At 47.7% G+C, this 20,044-nt stretch overlaps 1 protein-coding gene and 1 pseudogene across 3 annotated transcripts in view; one reads left to right on the top strand and one right to left on the bottom strand.

Moving 5' to 3' along the window:
* Positions 1 to 4,369: 4,369 nt before the first annotated feature.
* Positions 4,370 to 6,467, top strand: LOC118397762 (mediator of RNA polymerase II transcription subunit 30-like; annotated as a pseudogene).
* Positions 6,468 to 7,516: 1,049 nt separating this feature from the next.
* LOC118397690 (exostosin-1c) overlaps positions 7,517 to 20,044 on the bottom strand; it is a 100,551-nt gene continuing 88,023 nt past the window's right edge. For 2 of the 3 annotated variants that reach the window (XM_052470572.1, XM_052470571.1), the window contains exons 3-12: positions 19,792 to 19,885; positions 17,256 to 17,363; positions 14,646 to 14,765; positions 13,863 to 13,995; positions 10,519 to 10,637; positions 10,244 to 10,339; positions 9,864 to 9,950; positions 9,613 to 9,773; positions 9,025 to 9,250; positions 7,517 to 8,166 (exon numbers count right to left, since the gene is read on the bottom strand). In XM_052470572.1, coding sequence (XP_052326532.1) covers positions 7,978 to 8,166; positions 9,025 to 9,250; positions 9,613 to 9,773; positions 9,864 to 9,950; positions 10,244 to 10,339; positions 10,519 to 10,637; positions 13,863 to 13,995; positions 14,646 to 14,765; positions 17,256 to 17,363; positions 19,792 to 19,885 — 1,333 coding nt within the window. In that variant the 3' untranslated portion in view covers positions 7,517 to 7,977. The remainder of the gene's footprint in view (positions 8,167 to 9,024; positions 9,251 to 9,612; positions 9,774 to 9,863; positions 9,951 to 10,243; positions 10,340 to 10,518; positions 10,638 to 13,862; positions 13,996 to 14,645; positions 14,766 to 17,255; positions 17,364 to 19,791; positions 19,886 to 20,044) is intronic. The other variant, XM_052470574.1, reaches the window with a different exon arrangement.

The raw sequence follows: 20,044 nt of genomic DNA on the forward strand, positions 1-20,044 counted from the left end.
GACTCCGGCAGCTCTGCAAAACCTGAACCTATAGGGGAGGCTCTGTGTGGGTGTTAAGAGCCACACCTCGGACTGGGGACCCAAGCCAGACCACCCACGGACCGGAGACTCCGGCAGCTCTGGAGTGAAGGGCAATTCCGGCAGAGCCGGCGTGACGGGCGACTCTGGCAGCTCAGGACAGACGGGCAACTCTGGCAGCTCAGGACAGATGGGAGACTCTGGCAGCTCAGGACAGATGGGAGACTCTGGCAGCTCAGGACCGAGGGGAGACTCTGGCAGCTCAGGACCGAGGGGAGACTCTGGCAGCTCAGGACAGACGGGCGACTCTGGCAGCTCAGGACAGACGGGCGACTCTGGCAGCTCAGGACAGACAAACCATTGTTCCAAAGTCCCATTATTTCTTGTTTAATGTTCTGAGGTTGGTTCTCCATAGTAACAGGACAATGGAATGTTGTCTGTGGCCTAAGATTTACCATGGGTGTGAGGGGTCATAAAACAACCACATCTTCAGACCCCTAGATCTCTCCTCCTCTGTTGGGGTGAGAGATAATCTGTAGGGTTATGGTCTCCTGTAACCTGACCTGATCAGGACAGTCATGACACAAGTGTCTTATATCGGTTAAAAGCTTACATTCTTGTTAATCTATCTGCACTGTCCGATTTACGGTAGACTTTACAGCTAAAGCATGCCATGCAATTGTTTGAGGACGGCGCCCCATATCAAAATACTTTTCCACAGGCACTGTTTTCATAAATTCACAAATAGCGATTAAATATTCACTTACTTTTTGAAAATGTTCCTCTGATTTGTCATCCAAAGGGTCCCAGATATACCATGTAGTGTCGTTTTGTTAGATAAAATCCTTCTTTGTACCCCAAAAAGTCTGTTTAGTTGGCGCCATCAATTTGAGTAATCCACTCGTTCCACATGCCAAGATAAGAATCTGAAAATGTACCCCTAAACTTTGTTTCAACAAGTCAAAATATGTTTCTATTTAATCCTCTGATACCCTAAAATGTAAACTATAATATTAAATAAGGAAAGAAGTATGTTCAATAGGAAAATGATATGAGCAGCTGCGTATCCTCTTCATCGAATTTCCAAGTCTGTGTCCCTGTTGTAAAACTCATATTTCTTACTCGTTTTGGAAGAAACAAGCCTGAAACCTTGAACAAAGACTACTGACGCCCAATGGAAGCCATAGGAATTGCATACTGGGAGCTAGATTGAATTATTTCCCTATATGTTCCAATGGAAGAGCATGGTCTCTCAAAAACAATATCTGGTTGGCTTTTCTTCAGATTTTCTCCTACCATATCTATTGTGTTATAGTCTCCTACATCATTTTAACATTTCTACTAACGTCAGAGTGTTTTCTTTCCAATGTTCCATTATATGAAAAAATAAAAAAATAAAAAAATAAAATATGCATATCCTGCCATCAGGGCCCGAGCAACATGCAGTTTACTTTGGGCATGTCAGTTAGGTGGAAATTGAGTAAAATAGACCCTAGCCTTTGTTGTTTTACTATACCGAACAAAAATATAAACGGAACAGGCAACAATTTTACTGAGTTACAGTTCATATAAGGAAATTAGTCAATTGAAAAAAAAAGTATTCTGCTCTAATTTATGGATTTCACATGACTGGGCAGAGGAGCAGCCATGGGTGGGCCTGGGAGGGCATAGTCTCACCTAGCTGGGAGCCAGGCCCAGCCAATCAGAATGAGTTTTTCCCCACAAAAGGGACTTTATTACAGACAGAAATAATCCTCAGTGGAGGTCCTGGGCTGGCGCGTGGTCTGCGGTTGTGAGGCTGGTTGGACGTACTGCCAAATTCTCTAAAAAGACATTGGAGGTGGTTTATGGTAGAAAAATGAACATTCAGTTCTCTGGCAACAGCTCTGGTGAACATTCCTGCAGTCAGCATGCCAATTGCACGCTCCCTCAACGTCTGTAGAATTGTGTTGTGTGACAAAACTGCTCATGGCCTTTTGTCCCCAGGAGAAGGTGCACCTGTGTAATGATCATGCTGTTTAATCAGCTTCTTGATATGCCACACCTTTCAGGTGGATGGATTATCTTGGCAAAGGAGAAATGCTCACAAACAGGGAAGTAAACACATTTGTGCACCAAATTTGTGAGAAATATTTGTTTTTTTTGTGCATATGGAACATTTCTGGGAACTTTTATTTCAGCTCATGAAACATGTTACCAAGACTTTACATGTTGCATTTTATACATTTGTTCAGTATAGTATCTTTGGTCCCTATTTGTGCCATAAAAACACATTTCAAATAACAGTTTTTTTCAAAATAATTATATAAAAACATTACAGAGTTATGTCAACATATATGTTTACTATTGTTGTGAAAGAATAAAAACAAATCTTAAAATTGACTAGATAAATGCCTTATTTCACAAATACGTTACAACGTGTGTTTTCATCTACGACTCAGGTACGCTTTACGCAATGAAAACTCTGTGTCATTTTTGAGGGGCCCTTGTATTCTCTCTGAAGAGCTGTGTGTGTTTCCTGGTATGCCATTACAGTCATCCAGGCTTGTAAAACGCCTCGGAAGATAGATGGTGCTTCAGGTCCCACTGGCTCTTCTCCGTCACTCCTTGGACCCTGTCAGTTGTTAAAGTTGACCTTCCACGGAGTTGCATTATTCTCCAGAGAACACATACAGCCACGAGAGAGGACTCTCTCTTTTCTGCCATGGCAATAATTTAACACATTGGCCACTATGTGTTCAACATCCACTGAAGTAGACGATAAGTTTAATAGATAGTAGTTGCTGTGGTTACCAAACTGTAGCTAACAGACATGCTAGTTTAGCTAACCAAACCATCAGTCCAAGCTTGCTATTATGAAAATCGTATTCAACAATACCAATTCTGTTTTCAATTTGACTTTTGCTTTCAAAAGCAGCTCAAACAATGCATGTAAAAATGAACTAGCCATTGAATTCTATCTCGCAAATATACCGTGCGTTATAGTGAAATAATGCAGGCTCTAGAATGCCCTTCAAGCCAATCAAAAAGGATTATTCAACAATGCCATGCTATATTAAAGCAATAAAGCTCGATGAGGTGTGGCATCCGACACAACACGGAGTGCCTAGACACAGCCCTTGGCCTCGGTATATTGGCCAGATATCACAAATCCTGGGGTGCCTTATTGCTATTATAAACTGGTTACCAATGTAACTAGAGGAATAAATATACATGTTTTGTCATCCCCGTGGTACAGTATACTATATACTATACTATATATACCACGGCTGTCAGCCAATCAGCATTCAGGGCTCGAACCACCCAGTTTATAATATAGAATAACCATATAGAATTACACACCTGTGTGTAAACAAAAGAACGCCACAAACATGTCACTGAAAAAAGACTGTCGGCTGCAACTGTTCAAATCGGTTAAAATGGTAAGTCTATATTTTACATTTCTGAGATTATTTTAATGTGATATGAAAGTAGAAGGATATATGTTTCTAGAACAGTACCGCAATTGAGAATCGATTCGTGTTTAGATGGACTATTTGGCTGTTTTGGCTTCCAGAGCCAATTCGTCTTTAAAACAGAACATGTCCTTGGACTATAAGGATTAACGTTAGCCTCCATTAGTCCATTATTGGGGTAGCTAGCATAACAAGGGTGCTGTTGTTATTATTTACATTTTAATCATTTAGACACTCTTATCCTTATACAGTAGTAAGTGCATAGACTTATACTTTTTCGTACTGGTCCCCCGTGGGAATCGAACCCACAACCCTGATGTTGCAGGCACCATTATCTACCAACTGAGCCACACGAGTAAATGCCTCTCCAAATATCTTTAGCTTGGTTTAACAAATCTTTGGTTAGTTAAGTAAGCAGTATTACTTTGATTTTCATGTTTGATAAAAGCTTCTTGTGCGAGTCCTCCAGAGTGGTGCAGCAGTCTAATACTGCTAGAGGCGTCACTACATACCCAGGTTTGATCCCGGGCTGTTTCACAACCTGCCGTGATTAGGAGTCCCGTAGGCTTGCGCACAATTGCCCCGGTTAGGGGAGGGTTTGGCCCGGGGGGGGCTTTAATAAGCTCATCGCGTCTTAGCAACTCTTTGTGGCGGGTCGGGCGCCTGCTGGCTGACTTCGGTTGTCAGGTGAATAGTGTTTCCTCCGACACATTGGTGCGGCTGGCTTCCGGGTTAAGCGGGCGGGTGTTAAGAAGCGTGGTTTGGCTGGTCATGTTTCGGACGCATTACTCGACCTTTGCCTCCCGAGCCCATTGGGGAGTTGCAGCGATGAGACAAGATCGAAACGGGGTAAAATACACAAAAAAAAGAGTGCTTACCTGTGCCACACCCCCTCTTGCCCTTTGACCTCCCCTTTTCTCTCCCTAGATCCGATATGGCTAGACCCTTACTTCAGAAGGGGCTTGGTCTGGCTGGGATACTCCCCCAGCAGCAGCAGTACCACCTGCCCCTAGGTGCCGTCTCAGGCCCCGTCCAGCTCCCTATGCCCTCTCAGGGAGCCCTGAGAGAGATCTCCCGTGTTACTCTGTCGCATCAGCCAGGAGACCGTCCAGGACGTCATCACACTCACTATGGAGATCTTCCAGATCACAAGAGCCACACAGGTAATATAATAGCGTGTTCACCAAAGGACGGACACATCAATTATATACATTATGCTTTCATATGATCTGTATTAATCCTTGTCTCATTTAAATGTCTGCTGTTAAATTGACCACCATATCTGTCTTGAGTGGGGGGGGGGGGATCATTAAAGAATGATGTACTGAGTTGTGCTGTCTGTCGGTCTCATCAAGCGTTTCCCCATAGAGATTCAATATACAGTAATACTGTTTATACAATATAGTATTTAGCCTCATTCTGTGGTTGTCCCCCCTGTCTGTCAGCTGCCTAACGGGGTGACCCAGAGCCAGGCTGTGTATCAGGACCGCTTCGGGAAACTCCAGGAGCACCTCCATCCGCTGGCCCTGCTCCTCCGCAAGCTCCGCCTCCTCTATGAGCTCTGTGTGGAGATGACCTCTGACCTGCAGGAAGAACTCCCAGAGGTAGGGCTCAATTCAATTTTGGTCTATGTACAGCATCCCTCCATTACCCTTTCACTCCATTAACCCTGTCCAAGCTGTACTGGGCTGGCATGGTTATGCATTCACCATAGTTGCTGGAACCATGCTGGAATGGATCATGTCAAAATAAAATATCCTAGCCAGTACAGTACGATTCGGGTCAGCCCTCTAGTGTGAATCAAGCACACGTTTGTCTTTCTGTCTATACACAAGCTCTATCTGTTTTTCTGTCTATGTCACCTTTGACAATATTACTTGTCGTGCAGTTGTTTTGACGTGTGTCAGTGACGTGAGGAACTTAGTGTATAATGCGCCTTCTTTCCAGCTGGTGCCATATGTAGGAGAGGAGAGGAGCCCTGCGAGAGTGGAGCCCTGCAGTCCAGCTGGTGCCATATGTAGGAGAGGAGAGGAGCCCTGCGAGAGTGGAGCCCTGCAGTCCAGCTGGTGCCATATGTAGGAGAGGAGAGGAGCCCTGCGAGAGTGGAGCCCTGCAGTCCAGCTGGTGCCATATGTAGGAGAGGAGAGGAGCCCTGCGAGAGTGGAGCCCTGCAGTCCAGCTGGTGCCATATGTAGGAGAGGAGAGGAGCCCTGCGAGAGTGGAGCCCTGCAGTCCAGCTGGTGCCATATGTAGGAGAGGAGAGGAGCCCTGCGAGAGTGGAGCCCTGCAGTCCAGCTGGTGCCATATGTAGGAGAGGAGAGGAGCCCTGCGAGAGTGGAGCCCTGCAGTCCAGCTGGTGCCATATGTAGGAGAGGAGAGGAGCCCTGCGAGAGTGGAGCCCTGCAGTCCAGCTGGTGCCATATGTAGGAGAGGAGAGGAGCCCTGCGAGAGTGGAGCCCTGCAGTCCAGCTGGTGCCATATGTAGGAGAGGAGAGGAGCCCTGCGAGAGTGGAGCCCTGCAGTCCAGCTTTAAACCCGGAGAGACAAGAAGTGCTGGAGGTTTGTGACAAGTCCACTCCCCCTCTATGTCACTGATTTCAATATTGTTTGTGGAATGAAAACCAACAGCTAGTACATTTCATTGATTCTAATTGGGTTCTGTGTGTCATGGTCCCACCCACAGGAGGTAAGGCAGAAGAACTAGGATATTAAGATTCTGGACCAGATGAGGAACTTGCTATGGGACGTCAATGTCTTGCTGACACTCAGGAAATAACATCACAGATGACCTCAACCCCTCCCGCCAACCCTCTCTCACTGCACTTCACAATGCCCTCCCACTAGGGGCCATGAGTTTTTCCTGACCCAGAAAACTCTAGGCCCTAGTACTTCCAACCATTGTTGTTCTGGTGTGAGATAGATCACCCAAAACTACCTTTACAGCGTGGTGCTTTCAGAGACATTGAATGAACTGAGTTAACTTTTTTAAAGTTTTTGTTGCATTTTTACCCCTTTTTCTCCCTAATTTCACGGTATCCAATTGTTAGTTGCTACTATCTTGTCTCATGACTACAACTCCCGTACGGGCTCGGGAGAGACGAAGGTTGAAAGTCATGCGTCCTCCGATACACAACCCAACCAAGCCGCACTGCTTTTTAACACAGTGCGCATCCAACCCGGAAGCCAGCCACACCAATGTGTCAGAGGAAACACTGTGCACCTGGCAACCTTGGTTAGCGTGCACTGCGCCCGGCCCGCCACAGGAGTCGCTGGTGCGCAATGAGACAAGGATATCCCTACCGGCCAAACCCTCCCTAACCCGGACGACGCTAGCCCAATTGTGCGTCGCCCCACGGACCTCCCTGTCACGGCCGGTTACGACAGAGCCTGGGAGCGAACCCAGAGACTCTGGTGGCACAGCTGGCGCTGCAGTACAGCACCCTTAACCACTGCGCCACCCGGGAGGCCGAACTGAGTTAACTTATCTTTTTTGTTTTAACTACATATGTTTTCCTCAGCCTTTTTTGGGGGTGATAATCACTGACTCAGGACCAGCTAAATAAACTTGAATTCAGTGTTATGAAGTCCACTCAGTGAACAAGAGGCTGATCTAGTGTCAGTGCTTAACATCTGCCCTTATTCTTCGTGTTCCAACACTAGTGAGTGTCACCTGTGACCTGAGTTGAAGACAATGGGATCTCATCGTAAATTAGCCCATGGCAGCTATCTCTCTCAGGTGTGCGTGTCTTAGCATCATTAATGCGATTCGCTTCCTGAGTGCTGGGCAACACACCTGTTTACCTTAAGGGTTGAGAACCTTGCATGCTGACTGCTGAGGAGTCCATTTTTGCACACTGCGCAGGGTCTCGAAAGAAACCACAAGCAATAGGTGAGACTTTTCCCGCAAAATAAACACATTGTAAACACACTGATTTTGTGAGAAATGTTTGCTTTGCCTTTGATACCTTGGAGGGTCGGGTGAATGCAGTCGGAGTAATGCTTTGTGACGTGGAAAAGGTCTACATGCGAGTTGAATACCACCATTTGCACTTGGGAAATGTTTTATTGGTCTTACAGTAGTTACGTGATGCGAAATGAATCAATTGCTTTACGACTGTCCCAACTCCCAGATGTACTGCAGAAATACACCTGCTGCAGTGCACTGCACCAGCAACTGTCCGTTTGGCGCCTTCCTTTCGACATGAAATACTGTCCGCCTCCATTCAGACTACAATGGGAGTGGTTGACATCTTCGACAAGTGTTCATTCACCCGTCCATTACCAACGGAGAACCAGTCACAAGAGACATAAGGCCTCCTCCATATTTTCCTCCTCAAATAGCGCGCTGTCTCAGACCCCTGGAGGCGGAGTCTCGCTCTTGGCTTTAGGTCCCCTTTCTCCCTCGTTCATCATCAGATCAGTCCACCAGGGTCTGTCTGTCTGTCTACATTTAACCGCCAGACCAGGCCTCCACACTGTATTCCTCTATCCGTCTGTTGGTCCGTCAGGCACGCTCCAGGTCCTTGTACTTCTTTCGCAGGACAGACACCTGGTCCTTGAAGAGCAGGGGGTCCAGGCGGAACTGGGAGTGGACCAGGGGCATGTATCCGAACCAGCTGGCGAAGCTGTTCACACACTCCTGCCTCTGGGCAAAGTGCTCCGGGTTGGCCCACGGAGCACTCATCTTCGTACCCTAGGAGAAGATTGGAAAAGAGGACATGGAAGAGAGAGAGAGAGAGAGAAAGAGAGAAAGAGGGAGAGTTTGAAACCAAGGTCGCCGTCGCACGCAAAGTGGCACATCACATCAATGTACAGACAGGATGAACAAATGGAATTATGGTTCTGTATACCGTGGGAATGTATACCGTAGATAATTACTGGCAGCGTCATAACTCAATCTTATCTATAGGCTGATAAAGTTATGTGGCTGATGCGTATATTGCCGGTCAGAAAACTAGGGAACTGTTACAATTACCATGGCTAGTCGATCTCACGTCGGACACATAGGGTCGTTCAGGCTGATAGAGTAGGAAGGAATAACAGTCTGACAGTCTGATAGAGTAGGAAGGAATAACAGTCTGACAGTCTGATAGAGTAGGAAGGAATAACCTTGAGTCTGTGACGTACAGGCTGACATGCACTTGTCTGTCTTTCTGGGACAATCTCATCTTCACTAAAATAGACTGGAGTAAAGGTATTGTCACGTTCAAAGAGAGTTGTCATTCTTATCAGCAACTGTCAATTATTGGCAGCAGACATTTACAGGAAAGGGTTTTGTTGAGGCTGTTCAACGGGCTGACTTTCAGCCGAGGTCATCTGAACATAACGGCTTGCCCTTGATTAGTATTGTGTGTTCTCACTGCAATAACGTTCGACTTTATTCTGTGCCCGAGAGCTCAGAAAAGGTGATGTAACTCTGTCTAACCCTAGTTAAAAAGTGATTTAACTCTCTTTGTTTCGGACACCAATACAACCGGTCATGCTTTGATATCGAAAAGAAAGAAAAAAAACTCATAATGAGCACTCATTGATCAGATGGGTGTGGCCTCACCTGTGGGCTGGGCAGCTCATTGGTCAGATTCACCGTTGATGGGTGTGGCCTCACCTGTGGGCTGGGAAGCTCCTTGTACTGTTTCCTCTGGGCCACTTTGATTGGCGGCAGGTGGGTGACGGCGGAAACCAGGAAGTTCATGAGGATGTCCTCACAGTTGGAGGTGCGGTCCACCAGCGCCCGCAGGGAAGGGGGCAGGTAGTGGGAGAACAGGTAGTGATAGTACCTGATGGAGAGGAAATGGAAGGATGAGAGACAGCAAAGGTGATGTAAATAGGTGATGTAGACAATGTATGTATCTACTTGTCAGATGTCGTCGGTTGGGGGTATTGATATTGAACTGTACTTGAAGCATGGTAACGCAAGGGCATTATGGGTCCCCATGCAGGAGTCACAGCCCATAGACCATCTGTTGAATGTTCTTCGTTTGTTGACTAGGTTCTATTGTGGGTCAGTAGATCTACTGCTCAGCTGTACATGAGGTTGCAGCCATAGAAACAGAATGCATAGAAAGGGCTTGGAACCTCTAACCCTGGCAATTTGACCGGTTGACTTGAATGGGGAGGCCGAATTTTATGGCTACAACACCTGTGGTAGAAGGCTGCCCCTGTCAGAACGATGGAGTACTCGTTAGTCCACTTGGAGGTGTACCCCCACGCGTTCTTCACTGGGTCCCAGAAGTGACTCCTGGGGGGGTAGCCCACGATGCGCTCAGGAAAGCTCATCCACACCAAGAAGGCAAAGTTCACCTGCGGGAAGAGTGAGTACAGTTAGATGGGTTAAGCGTGTGTCTGTGTGTGTTTTCTACCACAGTGTGTTGTTGCATAGGAAGGTCATACCTCACTGGTCAGCAGGACTGTATCTTCATCCAGACTCAGCACTGCCTCTGTCTCTATGGCCACGTTGGGCAGGAAACGACTGCTCGTCTGCAGAGAGAGAGAGAGAGAGAGAGGGAGAGATGGTCATTTCCATTCCTTGTTAAGTTTGCATGTGGTTGGTTTGTGCGTTGGGAGAATGAAGGAATGACAGGGGACACTGTCTGCTCCCCTGAGGTCTGGTATGGGGAGAGAGAGGACGAGTCAATGACAAGCAGTGACAAAGATTCACGGTCAGAGGGTGGTGGCAGAGAGCTAAACAGACAGAGAGAGGCAGACAGGAATGACAGTGTGTCATTTTGACACTCGTGGCCTGGATTTGGTGACTCGTCATTGTCACTCACCTTCCTCCTACCGTCTGTCACAGTGAGGGGGACAGGCATGGGGGGCCATTTACTCCTGGGGGGCAGTGGTTTCTCACTGTTCCACAGGATGATGATCTAGAGGGGGAGGGAATAGAGTGTGACACAGTAAGCATGAAGGCTTGATGATCTGAAAGGGGGAGGGAATAGAGTGTGACACAGTAAGCATAAGGGTTATTAGGCTTAATGAAGCAATGTAGATCAATCTGTTTGCTACCTATGACCTCTTATTCACCAACACGCTAAAACACACTCACCTGTGAACAGTATTTGGACTTGGAGACCACCTGGAGCAGCTTCATGATTGGCTGAGACTGGGAGACCAATGGGGAGACGGCATGGATGATGGCGGTGAACTCTTGACCTGGACTGACCCCTGCAGGAAGGAATGAGGAGAGAGGAGAAGGTAAGGGAGAATAATTTCTACTTTTATAAGGGTGTAATAGCTGACCGCAATTAGGTGCGTTTTCTGATATTGGCCTCTCTTGATGTCAAGTTCTACCCATTGATGCTCGCTATTGGTCCGTAGCTGTATCATTGTAGGTAAGCCTAACCCTAACCCTTCTCCTACCCTTAACCTCAGTCTAATAACGTGTCACGCTAAATTCACCTAACCTGCCACGTAATTCACCTAACCTGCCACGTTACTTATCCTAACCTGCCAAGTTAGTTATCCCAACTTGCTATGTATCAGGGAAACGACACTTTTACGATCTACCTTGCACAGTACAGCGTTGCATATACAGTATGAAAGTAGTAACATATTACCGAAGCAGACAAATATTAGATTTGCTTCGTGTACTAATTAGAAACTTTATGAAATGTCTATTTTTGTTTTATCAGAGGAGACCCTATAGAGCACATATGTCAGAGTCAAGGCCCGCGGGCCACATCCGGCCCGCGAGAAGGTTTTTTACGGCCCCTGGGATGATCTTGATTTATTATTAGAACCGGCCCGCAGACCGCAGCAAGCCGGCAGCCCGCAGATCTTTTACACGCACCAATACTACATTTCCCACAATGCAACGGTGACGCACCGAGCAGTAGGCTGCTTCATTTCAATATTTATTGGCACAGCAGTTGTCAGCATCACAGTAAAATTAACTTTCAGATACCCATCAAAAATGGCAAAACGGAAGGTGGACACTGAGAACCGGGGTTTCAAACAAGGTGGGAGTCGGAGTATTTGTTCACGGAGGTAGCTGGAAAACCTGTGTGTCTTCTGTGTGGAGAAAGTGTGGCGGTACTGAAAGAGTATAATCTGAGACGACATTATGAAACGAAACACGCGGACAAAAACAAGAATATGGACATGGAACAAAGGCTACAAAAGGCAGAGGAATTAAAACGAGGCCTCAAATCTCGACAGGCTCTGTTCAAAAAAGCCAAATCACAAGGCCAGGCTGCTGTCAAGGCCAGTTTTATTTTGGCAGAAGAGATCGCTAAATCAGCCCGGCCATTTACGGAGGGGGATTTCATCAAAAACTGCATGATTAAAGTTTGTGACGAAGTTTGCCCAGAAAAAGGCAACTCTTTTTAAATGTGAGTCTGAGCAGAAACACCATTGCCGAGAGAGTAGACCAGTTGTCCATCAATCTAAAAGAGCAGCTTGTGAAAAAGGGAAAAGATTTCATTGCATATTCCTTGGCTGTGGATGAGAGCACCGACATTTCTGACATTGCCCAGTTGTCAATTTTCATCCGCGGAGTGGACTCCAGCCTAAGCGTGACAGAGGAGTTTTTGGCTTTACGTCCTATGCATGGCACAACTACGGGGCATGATTTGTATGAAGAGGTGTCAAGATGTGTAAATGAGATGGAGCTGCCTTGGGAAAAACTCGTGGGTTTGACAACCGACGGAGCACCTGCGATGTGTGGACACAGGAGCGGACTGGTGGCGAAGATACGGGAAAAGATGCAAGAGGAAAACGCGACAGGTGAGCTGACAGCTTATCATTGTATCATACACCAGGAAGCGTTGTGCGGTAAAGCCTTGAAAATGGAGCATGTAATGAGCATCATCACGCGCACAGTTAACTTTATCAGAGCCAAAGGTTTGAATCACCGCCAGTTCAAGGCATTTCTGACGGAGTTAGAAACGGAGCATGGTGATTTGCCTTATCACACAGAGGTGCGATGGCTAAGCCAGGGAAAGGTGCTTCAAAGATGTTTCGAGCTTCGTGAGGAGATTTGTCTGTTCTTGGACAGCAAAGGGAAAGACACAACACAACTCCGAGACGAAATGTTTCTGTGTGAAATGGCTTTTCTGTGTGACATTACGAGTCATCTGAATGCAATGAACTTGCAGCTGCAGGGTCGGGATCGTGTCATCTCTGATATGTACAGTACAGTGAAGGCATTTAAAACCAAACTGACTCTGTGGGAGACGCAGATGCGGAAAGAAAATTTGAGCCACTTTCCCAGCTGCCAGACCATGAAAGAGAAGCTCTCTACCAGTGCGTTCCCGAGCGCACAGTTGGCTGATAAAATAGGTATGCTTGCCGCTGACTTTCGACGCCGATTTGCTGACTTTGAAGCACAAAAAGCAGGTTGGAACTGCTCGGTAACCCATTTGCTGTTGACGTGGAAAGCTCACCACCAAACCTCCAAATGGAGTTGATTGACCTCCAATGCAATGATGCACTGAGGGCAAAATATGCGGCAGTGGGTGCTGCGGAGTTCGCCCGTTTCCTCCCGACACAATGCCCCAGCTGCGCATCCAGGCTGCTCAAACGTTGTCTATGTTTGGCAGCACATACCTGTGTGAACAACTGTTTTCTTTGATGAACTTGAACAAAACATCACACAGAAGTCGACTTACTGCTGAACACCTCCACTCAATTCTGAGGATTTCCTCAGCTCAGAGCCTTACCCCGAACATTGATGAACTTGTGGAAAAGATGGGACACCACCAAGTATCACCCTCAACCTCAAACAAGTGAACATTACTGTGCAATCACATATTTAGAGTTTTTACTCAGTTCAAGTTTAAAAGTTAAAGTTTAATATTTGTTTTCACTGCATGTTACTTCTCCTTAAACAATGTGTTGTTTTTGATTAATAGATTTTTGCACTTTATTTTATTGTATTTCAATCCAATTATATTTTAAAAATATTTCAGTTGAGTGGATGATAGAAAATTGCTATTATTGTTTTTTTCTTTGAAGTAAATTTAGCCCACTTTTGCTAAAATAGAAAATATAGGCTACTGATGGTGCCTTGAATACCGGTTTCTTTCATTTAATGTTCATGTTATGGGGATTTTTATATAAAGGAAATTTGTCTTTTGTGTCTGTTGAAAATTAAAGATTACTGACAGAGCCATAAGAAAATATTGCTTTATTTATCTGATCATATTGGAATATATTTGTTAGGTTTTCAGTAGGTTCAATTAGGTTCACTAGACTATATGCGTCATTTAAAAATTTTTCAATGAACATTCGAACAGTCCGGCCCTCGGCTTGTAGCTAAATTTTTTATTTGGCCCTCCGTCCATTTGACTTTGACACCCCTGCTATAGAGGATATATGGATGAGCCAGTCTAGTGAGGTAGGTATGAACTAGTCAGAACCGGTCGAGTCCAGTTTGGTGTGGTTCCTTACCTAGGCTCAGGTAATAGAAGGGGAAGTGGGCCAGGTGTGTGGAGTACTCTGGCAGGACCAGTAGGCCCCCTGGCAGGGCGTTCCACATGTACTTATTTCTGGAGACGTGAGAGAAAACCCGGTCCTTAATTATCTGAGAGAGAGAGAGAGAGAGAGAGAGAGAGAGAGAGAGAGAGAGAGAGAGAGAGAGAGAGAGAGAGAGAGAGAGAGAGAGAGATGGGGAGAGAGAGAGAGATGGGGGAGAGATGGGGAGAGAGAGAGAGAGAGAGAGAGAGAGAGAGATGGGGGAGAGAGGGAGAGATGGGGGAGAGAGAGAGAGAGAGAGAGAGATGGGAGAGAGAGAGAGAGAGAGAGAGATGGGGGAGAGAGAGAGAGATATGACAAGGTGTGGATTGAGGGGAGCTACGTATGTTAATCTGTTAGAACACCCTGAAGTACCCATATGTTCAAACCATAATTATCTATGATCATGTGGGCTGGCCAAGTGTGTGTGTGTAAAACTGAAGTAATCACCTCAAGAATACAAATGCAGTTATCTGTTGCTTAAGTACATGCACTTCCTCACTTTGACCAGCTGGCGTCAGTACAAGAACAAAACATCCAATCCAATCCCATACAATTGAACATGAGGTGAATCCATCTCTCCCTCAGGTAGCAAAACATTTTTAAACAGAAAACTAAAAACAGGCATTTCTTATTGGACAAGGTCCAGATAGTCCTTCCCTGTTTCAGTACGTTTCCTCCCGTTTGGTGCCTAATGACCCTACACTCCTTATCAGCTACCTCCAGTGTGGTGAGGACTATCTTGTCCACGGAGGAGAAGTAGGCATCCCATAGCATCTGGGTCCGCTGCCTCAGAGCTAGGACTCGCTCATTTCCCACCGCATGCACTGTAGAGGGGACCTGGGGAGAGAGAGGAGGAGGGAGGGAGGGAGGGAGGGAGGGAGGGAGGGAGGGAGGGAGGGAGGGAGGGAGGGAGGGAGGGAGGGAGGGAGGGAGGGAGAGAGGGAGGGAGGGGAGGAGGAGGAGGAAGGAGGGAGAGAGGGAGGGAGGGAGGGGAGGAGGAGGGAGGGAGGGAGGGAGAGAGGAAGGGAGGGGGGGAGGAGGAGGGAGAGAGGGAGGGAGGGAGGGAGGGAGGGAGGGAGGGAGGGAGGGAGGGGAGGGAGGGAGGGAGGGGAGGGAGGAGGGAGGGAGGGAGGGGGAGGGAGAGAGGGGAGGGAGGGGAGGAGGAGGAGGAAGGAGGGAGAGAGGGAGGGAGGGAGGGGAGGAGGAGGGAGGGAGGGAGGGAGAGAGGAAGGAGGGGAGGAGGAGGGAGAGAGGGAGGAGGGAGGGAGGGAGGGAGGGAGGGAGGGGGAGGAGGAGGAGGAGAAGGGAGGGAGGGAGGGAGGGAGGGAGGGAGGGAGGGGGGAGGGAGGGAGGGAGGGGGAGGGAGGGAGGGAGGGAGGGAGGGAGGGGGGAGGGAGGGAGGAAGGGGAGGGAGGGAGGGAGGGAGGGAGGGAGGAGGAGGAAGGAGGGAGAGAGGGAGGGAGGAGGGAGAGAGGGAGGGTGGAAGAGGGGGAGGGAGCGAGGGGAGGAGGAGGGAGAGAGAGGGAAGAGGGTGGAAGGTGAGAGAGAGGATAGGAGGGAAGGGGGAGGGAGAGAGCGAGGGTGGAAGTTGAGAGCGAGGGGAAGGAGGGAGAGAGGGAAAGTGGAAGGTGAGAGAGAGGATAGGAGGGTAGAGAGAGCGAGGGTGGAAGTTGAGAGCGAGGGAAGGAGGGAGAGAGGGAAGGTGGAAGGTGAGAGAGAGGATAGGAGGGTAGAGAGAGCGAGGGTGGAAGTTGAGAGCGAGGGAAGGAGGGAGAGAGGGAAAGTGGAAGGTGAGAGAGAGGATAGGAGGGTAGAGAGAGCGAGGGTGGAAGTTGAGAGCGAGGGAAGGAGGGAGAGAGGGAAGGTGGAAGGTGAGAGAGAGGATAGGAGGGTAGAGAGAGAGGGTGGAAGTTGAGAGCGAGGGAAGGAGGGAGAGAGGGAAGGTGGAAGGTGAGAGAGAGGATAGGAGGGTAGAGAGAGCGAGGGTGATAGATAAAGAAAAGGGAGGGAATAGCAGACAAGGTCAATCACGTATTTAACAGGATAAAACCATCAGCATGAAATGTAGCTGTTTCCTACAGTATAATGCTCCATTTTTACCTGAAAGTTTGTAAACCCTTTGAACCACCGAAACAGCCCCTAACAGTTTATTTTCGACTCAACCCGCTCTGACAGTCAATAACCCGTACTATTGACGAAGACAGATCTGACACTAGCTACATTATTTCATCCCAGCCAGAGGAAAATCCACTACAAAGGGTATTATTTTGTCAGAGGGAGAGCTAGGGTTCAGGACAGGTGCCCAGCAGCTATCCTAGCTCACCTAGCCGGGTCTATAGCGCAGACTACTTCCATCAGAGGTAGGACTCTTACTTCACACACGGTTTACATGAAGACCAACATTTCAGGCTAGTTACGTGATGACACTACGCTGTACTGGAGGAAAATAAAGGGGGTCACGCCCTTGGCACCAAATGAAAATAGCCCACACTCACCCCGTTCACTCTCCTAAACTAAATACCATGAATGTGTCAGCTAGCTAGAGAAGGAGTAAATATATACCCAGTTGACTCGCCTAGTCTGTAAGTCTACAACTGGCGATTACTTTCAATAAAAACATCTGCTAAATGCCCATGTGATTTGATTATGATTAAATCAAGTTAGCCTAGCAGGGAAGTCTGCATCTTCTACAGTGATGTTTAAAGGCCAGTCGGGGAGCCGGTTGACTCCCCTAGAACCTAGTCTATAGCAGGTCTTCTAATGATTGGAATCTGAGGAAGCAAAGGGCCTCCCTCCTCCTTTCCCGTCTCCTCTCTCACATTGAGAGATTCACCCCTCAATGATATCCTGTCTCTCTGATGTGCTTGGCCTCGTTCAACCTCCCGTCACCAGCTTTATTCCCTCAAAACTCAATTTCCACATCCCTAACCCCGGGGCGTGTGTGTGTGTGTGTGTGTGTGTGTGTGTGTGTGTGTGTATACTTGTGGGTGGTCAGAGTATATGAGGGAGAGGAAAGAGTGTGTGCGCGCGTGCGTACATGCGAGCGTGTGTGTGTGTGTGTGTGTGTGTGTGTGTGTGTGTGTGTGTGTGTGTGTGTGTGTGTGTGTGTGTGTGTGTGTGTGTGTGTGTGTGTGTGTGTGTGTGTGCACATTGCGGCCTAACGTTGTTTTGGGTCAAATCCATTTTGAATTTCAATTTCATAATTCGTCCTTTCCAAAAATGTTATTTTGTCTCTCAGTTCATTAGCTAGCTGGATGTCAGGTTATTTCCTGTATCAACTGGGTTCAAACAGTATTGCTTCCAGGCGCATGTTACGGCGCGTGTTACCTGCAGTAGCAATCTCTCATCTCCCTCTATGACAGCCTGGTTCCACTGGATGACATCAGAGAAGGGCAGCTCCCAACCATTACTGAGCAACACTGGAATACACGCCGCCTAGACGGAGAGAGAGAGAGAGAGAGAGAGAGAGAGAGAGAGAGAGAGAGAGAGAGAGAGAGAGAGAGAGAGAGAGAGAGAGAGAGAGAGAGAGAGAGAGAGAGAGAGAGAGAGAGAGAGAGAGAGAGAGAGAGAGAGAGAGAGAGAGAGAGAGAGAGAGAGAGAGAGAGAGAGAGAGAGAGAGAGAGAGAGAGAGAGAGAGAGAGAGGAAACAGAAGGAGAAAGGCTGAGTCAGTGTGACAAGTGGACAAAGACAGGCAAACGGACAGGGTAATTGGTAATGCTACCGTTGTCCATGTGCTCTGCTTGTGATAGACGTTCAATAAAAAAAAATATATGTTGTCTAGATTTCCAGTCTTCGTCTCTGACACATAGCACCGTATACTAGCAGGTGGTACTTCAATAAGGCAGTCTGAGAAGATAATGAAATCAATGACGCAGTGTGTGTGTGAGACACTCTCTTGGGGAGGTTGCACGGGGCACAGCTACTATCTTGCCAGTCCCAGGAGCCCTTTGTGGCCCTAGAGAGAAAGAGACAAAACTTCTGCTGCGTCACTCACTCCTTCACACACACACCGATTTAACAAACTCCTAGTCTGCTAATTAAGTACACTCCACAGGGAGGATGGAGAGAGGGAGGGAGTAGGAGAGAAATGGGGAGAGGAGGGGGGATAACAGTTTGATGTTGCCATATCCCCTTGTTTACTGACAGCCGGGTTTTTGATGTTGTTGTACTTTTCTTTTTTCAGCTCTCTCCTTCTCTCTCTGCTGCGGTCCTGGCTGTTGGTTTTATTTCTTTTTCTAATTAAATCACAGGAGAGCAGCCAGAACCAGCTTCAGACTGATATCAGATGACTTCCCCCTCTGGCGGTCTGAAGCTTCACTAGTTGCCTCACCAGAGACTGGCCCTTACTCAGGCAGCCATGTAGACAACGCTAAGATACACTAGGCTACGCTCCAGGTAACAGGGTTGAGGCCTCCAGAGTTGACGTGAAGTCTGGGGCTCGCCTGAGCCACTTCCCCAGAGATGGGCTGCTTTGAGGCGGACTGACTAAGAAGCATTCCTCTGACTGCATCCCAGTGCTCAGCATGTGGGAATATGTGTGTTGTTGTTTATTGGTTGTTTGCATTGGGAGATGAAGAGAGGAGCATCAGGGGTAGTGTGTGTGTGTGTGTGTGTGTGTGTGTGTGTGTGTGTGTGTGTGTGTGTGTGTGTGTGTGTGTGTGTGTGTGTGTGTGTGTGTGTGTGTGTGTGTGTGTGTGTGTGTGTGTGTACTCAGGCATTTGTCCGTGTGTGTGTGCCCCCGCAGGAGTGTATGCACCGAGAGTTGGAACGCTGGCAGTAAGTTTCATACCACACGGGTAATTGCACATTCTTTTGTGGGCTTGGGCTGGCACGACGAGAAAAGGAGATCTTACAAATCTCAGACTGGCCTAAATGGAAAAGCAAAGGAGACAAGAGGAAGAGAGGGAAGAGAAACAGAGGGAGAAGGAGGGAGAGAGAGAAGAGAAACAGAGGGAGAAGGAGAGAGAGAGGGAAGAGAAACAGAGGGAGGAGGGAGAGAGAGAAGAGAAACAGAGGGAGAAGGAGGGAGAGGGAAGAGAAACAGAGGGAGAAGGAGGGAGAGAGGGAAGAGAAACAGAGGGAGAAGGAGGGAGAGAGAGAAGAGAAACAGAGGGAGAAGGAGGGAGAGAGGGAAGAGAAACAGAGGGAGAAGGAGGGAGAGAGAGAGCGGGGGAGTGAGTATGGAGGAGGAGTGAGTTAGCTGTGTGAGAGTGAGCTTCCCTGCCAAGCCCCGCGTTCAGTGGATTTACCCATTCAGCTCAGATCAGCAGTGTGGCAGGCTGGCAACCCTATGGAAGCTTCCGGACCATTGAGAGACTCCGAGAGAGAGATGGGCATGGAACACAAGAGTCTGTGAGGTTTATTGGTAGGTAAAAACCATCAAGACAGCTCCTTCGCCAAAACATCAACGTGGGTGGTAATTCCACACAGTCTGTCCAAGACCATTATTTCATGAACTACATGGTTTATTGAAGCAGAGTTTGATGAAAGGTAAACCCTTTCAATGTTATACTTTCCAAATATATATATATTTTATTTCTTATCGCAAATCAGTCAACACCATCCTAAGTGTTAACCTTAAATTGTACACGGTAGAACAGAACATAAGGATATTCATCCGATAGTTGGGCAGGGTGTGGCTATGACTGCTAATAGCTAACACGATCCACGTCAAATCCATCATCTTGATAGTTCTGAGGTGGATTCGTACTCGTAGCCTGGTCCCAGGAGTTGGTCATAGGAGTTGACAAGACAGCACAAGCAGGTCACATATCTCTGGGACCAGGCTAGCGTATTGGGTGCAGTATTTGGCATTCTTCTAGGACCATGCTAGTGCATTGTGATCCGTATTTGGCATCCTACCTGTAAAGACTCTAGGAAGCGAAAGGAGCCCAGGCGACGACCCCGGGGAACCAGGCAGAAGGTGGAGTTGTGGAGCAGCTCCTGATAATCAAACCTGAGAGAGAGAGGGAGAGAGAGAGAGAGAGAGAGAGAGAGAGAGAGAGAGAGAGAGAAAGAGAAAGAGAGAGAGAGAGATGGAGACAGAAATGGAGAGAGAGAGAGAGAGAAATGGAGAGAGAGAGAAATGGAGAGAGAGAGAGAGAGAGAGAGAGAG

The sequence above is a fragment of the Oncorhynchus keta genome, chromosome 19, assembly GCF_023373465.1.
Source record: "Oncorhynchus keta strain PuntledgeMale-10-30-2019 chromosome 19, Oket_V2, whole genome shotgun sequence".
Classification (NCBI taxonomy): domain Eukaryota; kingdom Metazoa; phylum Chordata; class Actinopteri; order Salmoniformes; family Salmonidae; genus Oncorhynchus; species Oncorhynchus keta.